We start from the raw sequence: 16,782 nt of genomic DNA, 5'->3' as shown, positions 1-16,782 counted from the left end.
CATATCTATTAGCTATTTGATTTTACACATATAGGTTCTCTATTGTTATCCTTGCTTTGTAGTTGAGGGCACTGGTGCCTAGAAAGTATAAATTATCCCACTAGTATACAGCAGGTAGACTTTTGAGTCAGGCAAAATTCTGAAGAACATGTGTTTTAACTAAAGTGCTTTTTGAGGAGTCCAGTAGATTTGTAGACTGGTAAAGAAAGACTTGCAGTGTGGGATATGCAGGAGTATGTGTGAAGAAGGATCTTTTTTTGACCGTGAGCAGTAGGATCTGTTTGCTCAGTTGCAATCAACTGAACCAGTCGTGGGCTAACTGCCCTCATCTCAGGTCAATAGATAACTTGTTGTCTGAATGTGGATAGTTTACTGGGAAACAATGTTGCTGGTAAATGTGTGTTACAGATCTAGCCTATTTAACAATTTAGTCCGAGAGGAAAGAGGATTCATGAAGCAGATGTGGATTCTGGCCTTAAGATGGGTGAGAATCTAGTGACTGACTACCAAGTTACTTATTGAAAAATTAGTTTTATAGTTTCAAACCAGACACAGAAGAAACCTTAGATACAGTCAAATTAGAGGGGAGCTGAGGAGACAGACAGTAAGCTAATAAACAGATAAACATCTGATGTAATGGCAGATACTGATGAGCTCCCTGCAGAAAAGTAAAACAGGGTGCAAGGATAAAGAGTGGTGGGGTAGAGTGGGATACGGGGCCGTTTAGATGCAGAGGTCTGAGAAGCCCTCTCTGAGGAAGTGACATTGGAGAAGAACCTGAAAGTAGGGGAGGGAAGAACCTTATAGGTACAGGGGACAGCAAAGGTGGGAATTTGCCTAGGGCTCTTGGGAAATAGCTATGAAGGAAGGTGTGAGAGCAGGCACAGAAGATTAAGCCACAGAGGCTGGGGAGGTGGCAGGCAGCTCAGGACATCCATAATACTAGGACACACAATCCTATCTCCTGAGCATGGGCAGCTCCTTATATGACTTTAGTTATTTGTTACTGTTTTCCCTCTTCCTTTGCCTTTGCTGTCCTATTTCTAGAAAGAATGTGCTTGCTTTGTTACCCAAAGGACAAGGTCTGAGTTCTATCACAGATTTCCTCAGAAGAAGGGTGACATAGACTGGGCGGAGTCTCTGAGTTTAGCCAAATGAATCCATTGTGATATCTTGTGGTTTGGGGGAAAAAACAATCATTGTTTCAAAAATAAGATATGGTATATGACCCTTATATATTTTATAATCAGAATATGGGCCTAATGTTGTAAATTTAGTAGGAAACGGATTTCTTGTGGAAGTACATAGCAGAATTTTTAACTGGCAGCATGATCTGTAATATAGCAGCTACCTCCTTCCTGTAAACACTTGTGTTGGAATGTTTTGCGTTCCCATGAAACAATTTTCACAAATGTGTCTTTTTAGAGGAAGTGTAAATTATTCTCATGCTATTGTGGTAATGAGAACGTGGTTAAAAAACAACAACAACAACAACAACCACAAAAAAACCACCCTGAATTTGCACCGGCCTTGGTAATGTAAGAAATGTTGATACAAGTATGCCATCTTAGAGAATGCAGAGAAGTTATCTGCTTTGTCCCCAAATGGAGATTTTTTAAATCGTCTAGCTCATTGTTTAATGTGTATTTGCCTCCTTTAGTGTTTAACTAGTTTTTTTTAATCCAGTGAATCCCGGTAATTTGACTTTTCACTGATAAAATATTTACTTGTCATATTAGGCAGGGTGCTAAACTTGGAAACTAAAAGTACTGAGTTAAATTTAAAATTTGTTGAAAAGTATTCATCACGATGTATTCTATTTAATGTTTTGGCAGTGCCTCTGTCTCTTCTCATTTAACATGCTAGGAGACAGACTGGCAGCAGTTGTAAGCTGAAACCTGGTTGTATGCAGAGAGACTGATAGGGGTACAAAATAAAATGGAGAAAATTTGAAAGTGTTACTGTGTGTGCATTTCCTTAAATTAAAATGTGACACGTTTGCTTAAAATAGAATTTTATATTCTGTTTGTCAGGGCTATTATAACTTCATGTTAGATGATCCTAAGACTGAAACTGGTTTTAAATACTGTTCTGTGGAATAACCAAATTTGTCTCTTAAAATGTTGTCATTATGTCACACAATTTGTTTTTATATAATAAGCATGTTTCACAATATGTTTGAGTCATTTTCCCCAGTAGACCTGAGATTTATTACTCAGAGGAAAAGCATGCATTTACAATATATTCTTAGCTGCTCCTTTCTATCATTCAGCTGTCAAGTCCTATGGAATCTGAAATAGAACTCAACCAATGGGAGACAGGCTCCACGCTGTTAACCGGACAATTCGGATGTGGACAGTTTTATCATGCACTGCAGCGTCTGTGTTGCAGTGTTGAGGCAGCAGGATGCAGAGTGCTGTTCAAGTTTTTCAGTGGGGTCCCTCAAAGGGACAACTTTGAAAGATAGCTAGCTTCTAAAGAATAAGAAATAGATAGAGTTACTGTACCTGACTTGGGGCTGCTCTTAATCAAGTTCTGCGTTGCAAGGAAGACAATATTCGAGCGTTATGAAGGCGGAGAAGGATCCTGAAGACGAAGAAAATATCGTTAGAGATCCAAGCTAAGTGTAGCACAGCATGTGAGGGACTGAGTCACTTGTCAGGAGTTTGTCTGAGAGTTTGCTTTGTGAGCTTACAGAGATTTGTAACTTAATGCAAAGTAGTTTGCCATTAGCAACAAGAAACTAAATCCTGTCTATGATGAACTGTTGGTTTTCTTGTGCTCCTAAGAACAGAGTAGGTATCCCAGTAGTCTAGTGTAACAAAAGATTCTTGGTTAGACTTTCTGAACTGTGTTCTTTTAAAATGCACTACTGTTTTATTAATTTGGTTTGCTTTATTATTTTCTTTTTGATTTAGTTGATTAGCAGGTTGGGGTTAGTAATAGGAAACAAAAGTTCTTTCTTTCTCTGGGTTTAAAAAGCACGTGATAAAATCTTAATAATTGTACAGTGTTACTGTTAACTGACAGTGAATCAGAGCTGAAAATGGTACTTGGTGTAGAACTGAAAATCATATGATAATGTGAGTCTTTAATCACATTTAATTATCTTTAAAGAAAGCCTTATTTTTGGATTTTTACAACTTTGTGGTGATTTAAATGGCTCTTTTTTTCCACCAGCAAGTTTACTTGGAAATAAACTGGAGATTGTTTTAATTGTAAGGATAGACTAATCAAATCTAGAGCAAGCATTTGTGTGTTAAACATGATTTAATCCTTTAGGCATTTGAAAACACAATGTCTTGTAAGCTTATGTCCACTACCACTCTCCAAATTAGAGTCAGTAAACTGTTTTGTTTTTGTTTTAAAGCTTAAGAAAGGTGATGCGTAAAATGTAGCTTAGACTTGGAGCCCATAGGTAGGGTTATTCTGTACTCATAGTTGGCAGTTTAAACTTTTGAAGTTAGGAGGAAGTGGGTTCATCACCAAATTTAAGTAATTTAGAGACAATTCTAAAGTCTGTGTAGGTACTTGAGCCAGGTTCTATTAAAATATTAAATTTCAGAAGTGAGTTAAAATTTTAATGTATTTGTCTTTTTGCATATTCAGTTTTCATATTTATTTTCTACATCAAGTATTTAATTTTACATTACTTGTTTAACAAGAAAATTAGTGATGATGATTTTTTTTTTACTTTTCTTTTTTGGTTTATAGGGAATAGTAGATATAAAATTAATATTGATGAAACGTTTAGAGGATATACAGGTGATTCAGTTTTTTTCTCAGATTTGTTAGGGTATTTGTGGCCATAGGATTCGTTTTGTAAGTTAAGTGAAAAATATCCAGATCTTTTTTTGTTCTAGAAATAATACTGGATTTAGCACAGAATTTACTAGTAAATTGGTATAATATTTTAAAAGGCTAAAATCTCACCTGTTTAAGTAACATGTATTTTAGTTCTATGTTCTGACATTTATGCTTATTGAGAAAAGATCTAGGTTATTGGCTTCAGAATACCTTGAATGTATTTTCTCTAAAGTTAGAGATAACCTTGATACGATTAAAATGTATGTTATATGAGAGATCCTTCTTAAAACCCCCACCTTTAATCTAAATACACATACACAGAATTTTTATTAAAATTAAAAATCTATTTTTTATAAAAACAATACATGTGGAATGTAAAAAGGGAGAAAATGAAAGTAACCTGTAATCTTAATATTTTCAGATGTTAAGCAGTTAATACTTTAGAGTCTGTCATTTTTAGTTTTTTCTATGTAAAAGTTTTATTCTAATATATAAACATAATGAATTGCTTTCTCTATAGAATGTGTGTGTGTATATATATATAATTTGCCTCCATAAATATATTTCCAACAGTACTTTTTAAATAAATGTCTGTGTTGGGGGGTGGGTACTTTCTTAAAATGTATGTAGAATTCCACTGCATCTAAGAGTTCTAGGAGCTATGTAACTAGAGCCAAATCTGAAAATGTGATTTGAAATCTGAAAGGGTATGGGAAAAGCACACTGATTTTGGAACTATAGATGTCATGGTTGGGCTTGAACACTTAAGAAATTTACTGTCTCTGGGGCCTTGGCTTTTCTTACCTGCTAAATGGAGATGATAATTTTAGTTTACTAGGGTTGATTGGGACTTTAGTGCCTGGTACAGGGTAGGTGTTCAGTAGTTATTGATTTCCTTTTTTGCCTCAAAGGCAAAGAGAACTGGGCAGAGAACAAAAGAAACATGCTTTCCCTCAAAAATATAATTTTAAATGTTTCTTGTATATCATGTGTTTTAGGAAGATTTTATAACTCTGCTCTCCTAATGAAGTTAGCACAGAAGGGAGAAGGAAATTTGGAATGCAATTGGAAAATAAGTGATATATTGTGCAGTACTGCTTTCCTTTCTCTCTTTTTTCTTTCTTTAGAAAATCTTAACTAATGTAGTATGCCATATTTACTTTTTTTTTTTCCTTTTTGTAGCATACAGCAGATTGGAATAAATATGATGACCGATTGATGAAAGCAGCAGAAAGGGGGGATGTAGAAAAAGTGTCCTCAATCCTTGCTAAAAAGGGGGTCAATCCAGGCAAACTAGATGTGGAAGGCAGATCTGTGTAAGTATTATTGATGATAAAAGCATGTCTGAAGGGAATTTGGATAGTCTTGGGATACAAATGAAACTTGTGAATTGTAGTTATCAACTTACTTATTAAGAAATTCTGCCAAAACCTGCACTATAAAATCTTTCAAACAAACTAATAATTGTTCTCAATTTAAAAGATTTTCAGTCTAGAGAGAGAACACTAGAATACTATCCAGTGGTCTAGAATTGTTTAGGCCCAGTGGCAAACCACAGCCTGTGATTATTTGGTGCATTTTCATTATAAGCCTTTTTATATTCCTTATCAGATTTGCTCTTCGAAGCAGCCTGATAAAAGAAGTGGGAAAAAGTTTACGGAGGTTAAACACTTTGGTCTCATTTCAGGTAAAGTCACAGAGCTGGAATGTGAACCCAAGCTTTGTGTCTTCGAAGAGTTCTGTAAATTACCCTATCTTTTCTCCCAACCCCCAATCCATTTTTATACTTGGATAATTCAGTTAAATGAGAATGCTTAGAGCAGAAAGGAGGCAGAATAACTAGTGTGGCTTAGGGAGATACAGGTAATAATCCCACTCTTTTGTTTTTTTGTTACTGAGGAGAACTGCTGGCTTGTATATATGCTTATGAACCATGTGTCTGTCTTCTCCCCCTCCCCGTCTCAAATCTTCATTATTTCCCTTCTTGTTGTGGGTGGGGAGCAGTTGGGTTAAAGGGTAGATCTAGTGTCTCTTATGACCCTCTATACTTACAGCATTTAAAACCTTATCTGGGAACCCTTTCAAAGTTAGAGGTGAAAAGTCTCGTTTCCTAAAATTCTTCTCAGTCTTTACTTGCGTGAATTTATTCAGAATATTATAACTGGAAACCAGATACTAAATATAGAAATGAATATTAGGAAGTGAATAGTTAATGTGTGATGTGGGTCACTGCCTTGGAATGCTTAGACATTAAATATAGTAAAGATAACAAAGCAGGGCTATAAATTAAGTAGTTTTTAGTGCAATAAAGTTGGAAAAGTTTCAAGTTCATAATGTTTCACTTTTATCAAGTAGCAGTTTGATAGCTATGGAATCATTGGTTATTTTGAATTTTGCCCCATTACTGAATTTTAAGCTATTTACAGGGCTTACAGTATAAATCGTGAAAATTTAATATCCAAAAGTGATATTTTTAGATCTTTTTTCTTCATGTTTCTTTTTTCTCAAATGCTAAGATGTTAAAAGATGAAGTGAATCTTTTCTGGGATGAAACTTTTCAGTGAAACCTACATCACTGAAATCAGTTCTGCCCATTCATACTTTGAATGTTTTGAGTGAATGGTAGCTTGAGTTTTTGTTTGGAGTTTTTGATATAAGGTTCAATTTTGAGTGACATTAAATAGTTATAATGGTGTAATTTGATGAACTGTGAACTTTAGTTTTTGAAATATTTGAGGAGTGTTAGTCTCGAAGTTTTCATCATAGAGAGTAGAATTTTTTTATTTTTTTTATTTTTTTGAGATGGAGTTTCGCTCTCGTTGCCCAGGCTGGTGTGCAATGGCACACTCTCGGCTCACTGCAATCTCTGCCTCCCGGGTTCAAGCGATTCTCCTGCCTCAGCCTCCTGAGTAGCTGGGATTACAGGAATGCACCACCACCCCTGGCTAATTTTGTATTTTTAGCAGAGATGGGGTTTCTTCATGTTGGTCAGGCTGGTCTTGAACTCCCGACCTCAGGTGATCTGCCCACCTCAGCCTCCCAAAGTACTGGGATTACATGAGCCACTGCGCCCGGGTGAGAGTAGAATTCTTTCTAGGATTCATAGAATAAAGTATTCTCTTTTTTTACTCACACACAAACTGTATTCTTAATTAAAGCATGTTGTATTTAGTCAAGTGTGGGACATGTTACAAATATATTTTCTGTATTTACAATTACAAAAACAATTTGTTTCAAATGATTGTTTTTAATTTTGAAATTTATTTCTAAATTTAAGACAAAAGAACATGTGCTTCTTGAGCTCAGTTTGGTTTCAAAAATGAAATATTTGAAGCCTAGCCATAGTTACCACAAGGATCTATTTTCTTTCTGTTCGCCTCTTTCCTAAGGTACAGCCCTTCTAGGGCCCAATCCAAGATGGGGAAGGTTCACCAAGGATTCCACTGCTACTTGGAGAAAAGTGGACTCCAGTTAGTGTCTCCCCATTTCCGCAAGGCTGTCAAAGTGCTTTTTAGTCTCCTGTTTCTCTGGAATCAGCAAATGTTCCCAGGGAAAAAGTGGCCTGAAATACTAAGCTCACTTCTCTGGGCCTTCTTCCTACCTTGCATCCTGGCCTAGTAACTTTTTACTATTTTGTTAGCTCACTGACACCTTTAAGCATATGTCTCATATTTTTTGCAGCGTTTCTAGTTGTCCTCAGTAGTAACATTTGTCCAAGTTACATATATCTCCTGTTATAGAAGTCCATGTCTTGTTTTTAAAAGAAGAAAACATAGAGTTGCTTTTTAAATTGCAAAACAGTATTTTTTATAAAGCAATTTTTCAAATTTCCTATACAATTCTTTGCATGTTTTAATGATTGATATATCTTCTTTCCAAAGCACATCTATTTATAGCACATCAGCATTACTAATGCCTTGTAGATTTGTTGTGATTTCTGCCCTTTTGTACATCATCATTATAATGTTGATCTCTTTTGAAGAAAGAGGTCTTCCACATTTTGTGAGCTAAGAAATGAAAACAAGCAAACAACAAAACAATGATATCTCTAAGATTGTTGGGAGACTACCTTTGCTAAAGGAAATTAGCATTCTTCAAAAGGTTCTAATGGTGCATTGCATAGTATAATTCCCAGTTTCATTGTGGCAGAGAGATTATAAGGCGCAGATACTCAGCCTTATAGTGATTTAATTTAGTAGAAGGAGAACTTACCTGACTCTTAAGAATACTATATTCCTTTTACCAGAAACAGCTTTCTAATTCGGATTGTACACAAACCTGCTTTACCTGGTAGTGCTTTGTCTATAATTTGCATTTATATCCATCATGATACTAATAGCATCGCAAGACTGAGTCTTGTAATATTTGGAAATGAATTTGTAAGCTGTCTTCAGATTTTGTCTCCAAGTATGCAGTTATTCAAATATTTGAGAGTTTGTCATTTGACTGGCACTGTTATTGGTTCGGGGGATGTAATAGGAAGCAAAACAGACAAAAATCCCTGCTTTCATTGAGTTTATAGTTGAGTAGGAAGAGATTGATAGATTATAAAGTAATGAATTTATTCTATTACAAAATATTAAATCCTGTGTAGAATAATAAAGGCAGGGATTGGGGGAATTAGGAGTACTAAGGTTTTGGTGAATGGGGAAATGTAAAAAATTTTAATGGTGTGGTCAGGGAAGACCTCCGCTGAGAGTGGGCTACAGGAGTGTATCTGTATCCTGGCACCTGCTGAGCACTTTCACATTTTTTATTTCCTGGCATCTTTAGAATGGTTATTGCACTTATTTAAGGCCTCAGTTTTATTTCTACTTGAGTTCAACATCCTTTGTCTACAACTATTGTATTCACCAGTTTGGATTTGTAGAGTAATATTCAATGTCAGTGGCAGTTCTTTTTGTTAAACTCAGCATAATTCATAGATTCACAGAATGTCAGTTCTCATTGCACACAAAGTATTTCGGTAATGTTTGTTGATTAATAAAATATTAGATGACCAAATAAATAATGAAATATTGTTAACTAGCATTTTGAATACTTGATGGCTTAAAGTTAATTTTTAAACTTTAACTTGCCTTATTAGGAAACTTATTCAGTTATTCCTGTTCATGTGAAACTTCAGCCAATCATACAAGCCCAGGCCTTTGAACAAAAGGAAGAATTAGTTGGTAGTTGGTAATGTTTGGGAAGAAGGCGCTGATTCTTTTGTGATTTTAAGGGTAGTTTAGCTTGTTTTGAAGGCTTTTCTAAGTCAGGTTTAGTTTGATAATTCTAAAGAGAAGAGGTAAGTGTTTGGATCTGTCTTTGGCCTCAGCATTCTGCTAAACTAAATAAAATAATAAAACCATTTGAAACTAAATAAAATAATCTGATAGAAAATTTTCAGTGCATTTATTAAGATCCAAGCAGCAATGCTTTTGCTATAAACTTTAGAGTTAATGATATTATAGTATAAACTTTCTCTTATTAAGGCTTTTGCACATTAGTATATTTCATTGGTTCTAAGCAGGTATTTTCAGAAAGTATCGGCCCCTTATGTAAATGAGATAGGTTTCTTTTTTTAATTTTAATTAAATATGTAGGTGTTCTAATGTAGCCTTTAAAACATGTGTGTGTGTTTGCGTGCTTGTGTGTGTGTTGAATAAAGGGTGACATTAACATTTAAGGTGACCTTTGGTCCTTTCCTTGGCGCAACAAATATTTTTTTTTGTTGTTTAGCTTCCATGTTGTGGCCTCAAAGGGGAATCTTGAGTGTTTGAATGCCATCCTTATACATGGAGTCGATATTACAACCAGCGACACTGCAGGTATGTTTGCCTCCATAGTTAATTATAAAACATAAAGCGAAAACAAACATTGTCCACTGCTAACATTTTTATTCAGACCTAAATGTGATTTAAAGAGAGATGTCCTCAATTTTCTGTTTTTAAATAGTTGAGAAAGAGTTCACTTCTGACGTATTGTGGGAGAGGTCAAGTATAGGGAATTTAGGAGAAAGGGTTGCTTTACTGACGAGCAGTTGGAGACCTAAATTCTAATACAGGTCCTGGTAGTGTTACAGAATCCTAGAATCTCAGATTTTGAAGAACCATTAGGGACCATTTGGCATTTGGTTGGATGTTTCTTGTGATGGAGAACTAACTGCCACATAAAAACATTATCATCAAGGACAACAATAATAACAAGAATAGTTGACATGTATATAACATTTAATAGCTATTCTTCTAAGCACTTTACCCATTCATTTTATTCTCATATCAACCCAGAGAGGTTCTGAGGCCCTGAGCTGTTAAGTAACTTGGCCCAAGGCCCTTCAGTAGCTAAGTCGCAGTCAGAATCTGTATTCTTAACCATTATGCCTCATAAGGAACCCATTCTGTTCCTTGCTATATTTATAAAAAAATCATTTTTTATACAGAATCAAAATATATTTCTCACTCAGTTTTCTGTGTACACTTATTTGTACCTTTGTCTGTCCTTTAAAATCTTACAACAAAGGTTTGCACATCAAAGAAGTTTGTACATCAAAGGTAGACCTTCAAGTATTTGAATATAACTATCTCTTGTTCCATGAGAGTGCTACTTTTCTATCTATTGGGATAAACGTTCTCACTTCTCTGGGACTGTTGACAGCTTAGTTCTTTGCAGTTCTACTTTGTTTTTCTATTAAATACAGGAGTTGACCCAGAACTAAAAGGTTTTTGTTTGTTAGTTTTTACAATTTTTTATCCTGTGATTCCACGTATGGGCAAATAAATACATTACTGTTACCCAGCATTGTGTTTAGAAATGGAAGGGGGGGAGAGGGAGACAGATCACAATTGAATTAGTGAGGTAAATCTTTACTTAAGAATACATCAGATTCTAAGAAGACCAATTTATCTGCTACCTTTGAGTGAACAAAGAAATGTGTTTATTGCTTATATATGCTTTCCATTGATGTAGAAGAATATTTATTTTTAGAAATTTTGGACTAACCATACCTCTTCAGAGCTCTTAAGACTTTATTTATTTGTGTGGATTCCAATTCAAACAAGTATCTTTCTTGTTTTTGTCTGTATTCTTTCTACTCTGGACATTTTGCCTAGTGGCTAATCTAGTGACTTCTGCCTGCTTTCTTTCATTGCAGATCAAGCTCAAATGCTTCCCCAAGCTCAGCAGACATTATTTCATATATTGCACCCCAACATACCATCTTTAACTCTTCTGTCTTTTGTTTTTGCTGCTATTTATATTTTCATTTGATATGTTTTGATATGTTTGTCCCTAGAGTTGTCCTTTATTGAATACAAGGGTCTTTTCTCAATTGCTATAATGTCTGTTATAATCCAGATGTAGATATTTGAACAATGTGAATACACATCTTTATGTGTATTATCTTAAGTGCTGTTTAATATAAAAGTGTATTTAAAATGACCAGATTTCAAATTAGTGCAGTTTTGAGATATTTGTTACTTAGGTCTTACCAGGTATGCACCTGTGTTGTAATTTATGTTGGTAGCTTTAGATCTGGTGTTTCCTTGATTTTTTGCTGCCGTATCTCAAGTGGCTAGATTTGGTATTTCCTTATCCCTGACCCGACATTTTTATGTGACCAAGTTTCTGTAGCATTTTGTTGAACACCAGGTACTGTTGCCACTGTGCCTAACTCTACCATCTCCACTCCATGCTATCTCTTACTTTACATGTAAATGACAGTTATTTTAGTCACTTTTCACAATATGAAATGTTTCTAGGACACTTGTCCATGAACAGGAGCAAGTTGAAATTTGAAATGATCACATCTGATTGACTTCTAATTAGAGGATGTTTGGGTGTAGTTGAATATATTGTATCTGTACTTATTGAAAAACCTGAAAGACCTGGACTCACTATGTTTTGTTCTGCAACCTGGTTAGTCAGCTACACGGAAGTGACCAGAGAGTTGAAAGCCAATTTATTTATCCCTCCAAGATGAATAAAACATAAATTACTCTTCTAGCAAAAAGGTCTACTTGTGAAATCAAATTATGGTGGTTTTGTTTTTGTTTTTTTCTGACAGGATTTCGCTCTGTCACTTAGGCTAGAGTGTGATGGCATAATCATGGCTACTGCAGCCTTGACCTCCTGTGCTTAAGTGATCCTCTACCCTCAGCCTCCTGCATAGCTGGGACTACAGGCATACACCACCACACCTGACTAATTTTTATATGTTTTGTAGAGATGGGGTTTCACTATGTTGCCCAGGCTGGTCTCAAACTCCCAGGCTCAAGCAATACACCTGCCTAGGCCTCTCAAAGTGCTGGGATTACAGATGTGAGCCACTGTGTCCGGCCCCCAAATTATATTTTAAGAAGTTTGTGGCCAGGTGTGATGTCTCATGCTTGTAATCCTGTTACTTTGGGAGACCAAAGCAGCAGCATTGCTTGAGGCCAGGAGTTCAAGACCAGTTTGGGCAATACAGTGAGACCCTGTCTCTACACAAAATAAAACAAATTAGCTGCGCATGGTGGCACGAGCCACCAGTTACTCTGGAAGCTGAGCTGTGAGGATCGCTTGAGCCCAGGCATTCGAGGCTGTACTGAGCTATGAGGCTGCACGCTAGCCTGCATGACAGAGTGAAACCTTGTCTCTAAAAGAATAAATTGAAAAGAAAAGAAGTTTGTGAGATTAGAGGGAAATTAAGAGCATTAAATGTTAGAAGTTGGAATAGCCTGGTTAAATCCTTATATTTTTCACCATCCAAGAGGTGTTTGTATAAAGAAATATAATTAGGAAAAATAGGGTTTGGAGGTAGAACGTTCCTACAAGTTTCTTTTCTGGTATTCAGAATTAACCTTTCAGATTAACTGGTAACCTCTCCTCCCTACCCCCTTTGGCGTTTCCTTTAAAATGCACATTTTATACAAATTATATTTGCATGAGTTCTCTGATTTTCAGAGATACAATTACATAATAAACCTTGAATTTGAGCCAAAGCATGAAAAATCAGTTAAGGAATACCCTTTCTATGCCTTACGCTTCTTAACTTTCTCAGTTTTCAGTGTCCACACTGCGTATTTGGAAATGTAATGTGAAATCTCGGTATTTCTTTCTCTCTCTTCTTTCCTCATTGTCTTTCTCTCCTTTCCCTTTTCTCTATGCCAGTATTTAATTATCTGCTGTGTTTTAGGTACTGTTCTACATGCTGGGGATATAGTAGTGAATACAACAAAGTTCCTGCTTGTCATAGATTTGTATAATTAGTTTTTCTTTCTACCTTCATTGTTTTGGTACGTATATCATCTCTTACTAAAATATCAAGCTAGATGAAACATCTTTGGAAACTGAAAGTATACTTACAGATTAAGTATGTTGTCAACTAGTTTTGGAAAAAAGGAATCATATTTCTATAAAAATCCTCAATTTACATATGAAGAAAATAATCCTTCACATGTATCTTAAATTATTTATAGGGAGAAATGCTCTTCACCTGGCTGCTAAGTATGGACATGCATTGTGCCTACAAAAACTTCTACAGGTAGTGGAAGTGGTTAATCCTTTAGCTTTATTATTTTGACAACAAATCATAGTTGTATTTTTAACGTGTTTTTGGAATTTTAGATCAAAGAGAATAGTAAACTAACTTTGACTATGAGCTTACATATTTTTTCCATCATTTGTGAAGGAATGTGGACAATAAAGAGCAAAAACTCTGAGGGAAGTGAATTGCATAACTCAGTGTATTAAAAATAAATAACAAAGGCTTGACCTTCCTGTTGACATAGCTGAAGGTTGGAATTTTCTGTTGTCTAGACTATCGTGGAAGATAAAGTAATACAACATAGCATCTGCATATTTCTATACAAACATAGATAACTTATACTACATAATATTATTATATTTTTAATCAGGTAACCACAAAATTCTAACTAGTTGGTCAAAGTTCCCATCAAAGATTTCAGTCATTTTTATAAACATATTCACTAAGTTTCATAGCAGAACTCACTTGCTTTTCTGATTCAGTATCTCAAGTTTTAATTCTTTGTGAAAAAAAAACCCAAACAATACATATTTTCCTGTATTTCATGCCATTCATTATAATGTACCATATGTTTCCTGTTTGGTGAAATATTGTTAATTTAGTTATATAATGTTACTGTATTTGTTCCATGTCAGAATATTTCATGGATTGTCTGATAGTCTTTAGCTTCTTTGATAAGTGGAATATTTTAAGATTAAATAACAGCTGTTCATCTGAGTCTGGATATCTAATTTTAAAATAAAACTCTCCTACTTTACTAAGTTTTCTTTACTTTGACAGTACAATTGTCCCACTGAGCATGCAGACCTGCAGGGAAGAACTGCACTTCATGATGCAGGTGAGCAGAGGTTTCCCTTGGATACAAATATTTGTTAAAATGTCTGGTCATTTGAATTAATTTCAGGGTTTTAACACATAGATATTTATATAATTCATGGAGAAACAAAGAATATTAAAAACCAGTTTGCACAAAGTAGAAATTTATTAGATTATACAACTTAAAAAGATTAATTCAGTCAGTATTTACAAGCCAGTCAGTTTGCTAGATACTAAAGGTACAAAGGTAGATAAACTATAATCCTGCTCACAAGGAGCTCCAAGCTGTGTGTGTGTGTGTGTGTGTGTGAGAGAGAGAGAGAGAGAGAGAAACAGAGAGAGAATGTGTGTGTGTGTGTTTTCATATCTTTGGGAATTGGAGAAATGGGAAGAAGACTTTCTTTAAACTATGTTTACCTAATTAACATGTCTGAACCACTTTTTTCTCATTTGCAAAATGAAGTTAATAATACTACTGCAATAAGTAGTATTAATAAGTATAATCAAATCATAAGTAGTGCCTGGCACATAATAATTTCTTAATTAATGGTGGTAGTTGTTTTCCTTTAGAGATGTCAGTGCTGACTTTGATATCACTGTAATGTGCTATATTTTAAAAGAGATTTATACTGATTTTTAGATATTTTATTATACTTGTGTGTCTAAATTTATTTGCATTATTCTTTAGGTGTCTTAAAGAAAGTACTTTGAAAAAAGTTATATATTTAGGTATTTTTGGAATGTAAGATAGCCTGACCTCTTGCTAAGTCTGATATTCCTACATTTAACTGTAAGGCCAAAGGAAAAAAAACAGTCTACTTTCTCTTTTCATGTATATGGAATATATGCAGTAGATTAAGGTGGTCTGCACTGAAGACATATTATACTTCAAATTTCCTTCAAAATTTTATACCTTAATTTTTAAAAATTTTGCTTTTTGTATTTTATTTGTATGATAATTTCTCATACAATGCATTTCTTTTCTTTTTTTAATATAGAAGGGTATTACTGTATTTGCAAAGCATTTTTCCATTATCATTTGAGCCTCACAATGACCCCTGTGAGTTAACTATATATTTTATTATCCCTGCTTTAAAAACTGGTACAACTTGACCAATTGAAATCTTAATATTTATTAGTTAGATGCATTAGCTAGGATGGAAACTAAGTTGCTGTAACAAAAGAACTCCAATATCAGCTGCTAATTAAAAAAATTGTTGAGCGATATATAGACAGGTCACTCATAGTCATTTTAAAACTGAATTCTTTCTATCTTGTTTCTCCACTTACCCCTGAGTATCTTCCTTAACTGCAAGGTTGAAGCAGAGTTGTGGTCATAGCCGTATTCTAGCTAGCAGGAAGGAGGAGAGAGCCTAGTGGAATACATGCCCAAAGTCTAGAGCTCAGACTTGGAAGTAGTAGAATATTCTCCATTCATATTCTACTAATAGGAGCAAAATCAATTGGCTATATTTATCTGCAAGATAAATATAGGCTCAGAAATAAACTCTCTAGGTGACTAGTCATATTCCGAAACCTACTCTATAGTAGAAGAGGAGGAGAACAAATTTTGGTAAAATACTGCATTTTCTGCTACAGTTCAACTCTCTGGCCTTCCAAATATCTCCAAAGCCCCTACTTTCCACATACTCCCAAAGGAGAGGATATATAAACAAACTCATTTACTTCATCTAGCTCAAAGTCTAGGATTTCTGGGTGGTTTGCAGTTTTCTCTTTTTGGCTTTAAGCGGTTCTTCATGGTCTAGTAATATGTAAACTCTGGAATTTATTATGCCTTACATTTTTAAATTCTCATTTATAATTGGACCTAAAGGGTCGCTAATTTTACAGTTCCTGAATTAATGTATTCAGGTTCAGTTTATCTTTTTCTTAAAGCTGATTATACATTTTATATAAAAGATTTGCTGGATTAGAGATGAAAAGTGAAAATATACTTGATTTTCTTATGTTTGGTTTAATTCTATTATTTCACCAATAAAAAAAAGAATGCTCACTTTGTCAGTACTTTTTGTGCTTATAATTTATGTCAACTCATAAGGCTTAAAAAATTCATGGTGATTGTAAGCATAATCCTACTTCATGAATTTAACAATAATTTTTCCTAATATAAATATGAACTATAGTGTTAGTCAAAGAAGCATAATGTGATTTTATAATTATTAGCAAAATGACCTTACTTTGCATAAAGGTGGACACTGCAATCTCTGCTTTTATGAGAAATATGAATTGTATGATTCATACTTTACTTACTGTGACTGTTCTATAAAAAATGGTTGTGATTCTTTGAAAAAAACTGAGCCAACACTTCAAGGATCAAGTCAGTTATAGCCATGTTTAAAAATATACTGTAAGTACAAAATTGTAACTTTGATTTTTATTATCTGTGCTTATCCTTAGAATAGTAGTGTGTTCTTGTCTTCTGCAAGGTTGACGTTATTTCTTGGTCCTAATAAATTGTAGACAATTTATAATATGATCTTGTCTAATCCATTTTCAGATGAAAAATTGATGCTTATAATGCTAAACTAAGAGTGAAGGATGTGAAGCTTGGTAGTTTAGAAATTGAAGAACTTATTCCTTATATGGACCTAGAAAAACACCATGTGTCTTACCAACAGATGTTCACCATTTAT

At 34.6% G+C, this 16,782-nt stretch overlaps 1 protein-coding gene across 3 annotated transcripts in view; it reads left to right on the top strand.

The window, feature by feature from the left end:
* Positions 1-16,782, top strand: part of UACA (uveal autoantigen with coiled-coil domains and ankyrin repeats) — a 102,223-nt gene that overhangs the window by 54,875 nt on the left and 30,566 nt on the right. For 2 of the 3 annotated variants that reach the window (XM_030814671.1, XM_030814670.1), the window contains exons 2-5: positions 4,990-5,123; positions 9,529-9,617; positions 13,245-13,309; positions 14,093-14,150. In XM_030814671.1, coding sequence (XP_030670531.1) covers positions 4,990-5,123; positions 9,529-9,617; positions 13,245-13,309; positions 14,093-14,150 — 346 coding nt within the window. Of the gene's footprint in view, positions 1-2,389; positions 2,796-4,989; positions 5,124-9,528; positions 9,618-13,244; positions 13,310-14,092; positions 14,151-16,782 lie in introns of those variants that run through there. The other variant, XM_003267165.2, reaches the window with a different exon arrangement.

The sequence above is a fragment of the Nomascus leucogenys genome, chromosome 6 (assembly GCF_006542625.1).
Source record: "Nomascus leucogenys isolate Asia chromosome 6, Asia_NLE_v1, whole genome shotgun sequence".
Taxonomy (NCBI): Eukaryota; Metazoa; Chordata; class Mammalia; order Primates; family Hylobatidae; genus Nomascus; species Nomascus leucogenys.
The sequence above is the reverse complement of the archived record's forward strand: the minus strand, read 5'-3'. Positions and strand labels throughout refer to the sequence as shown.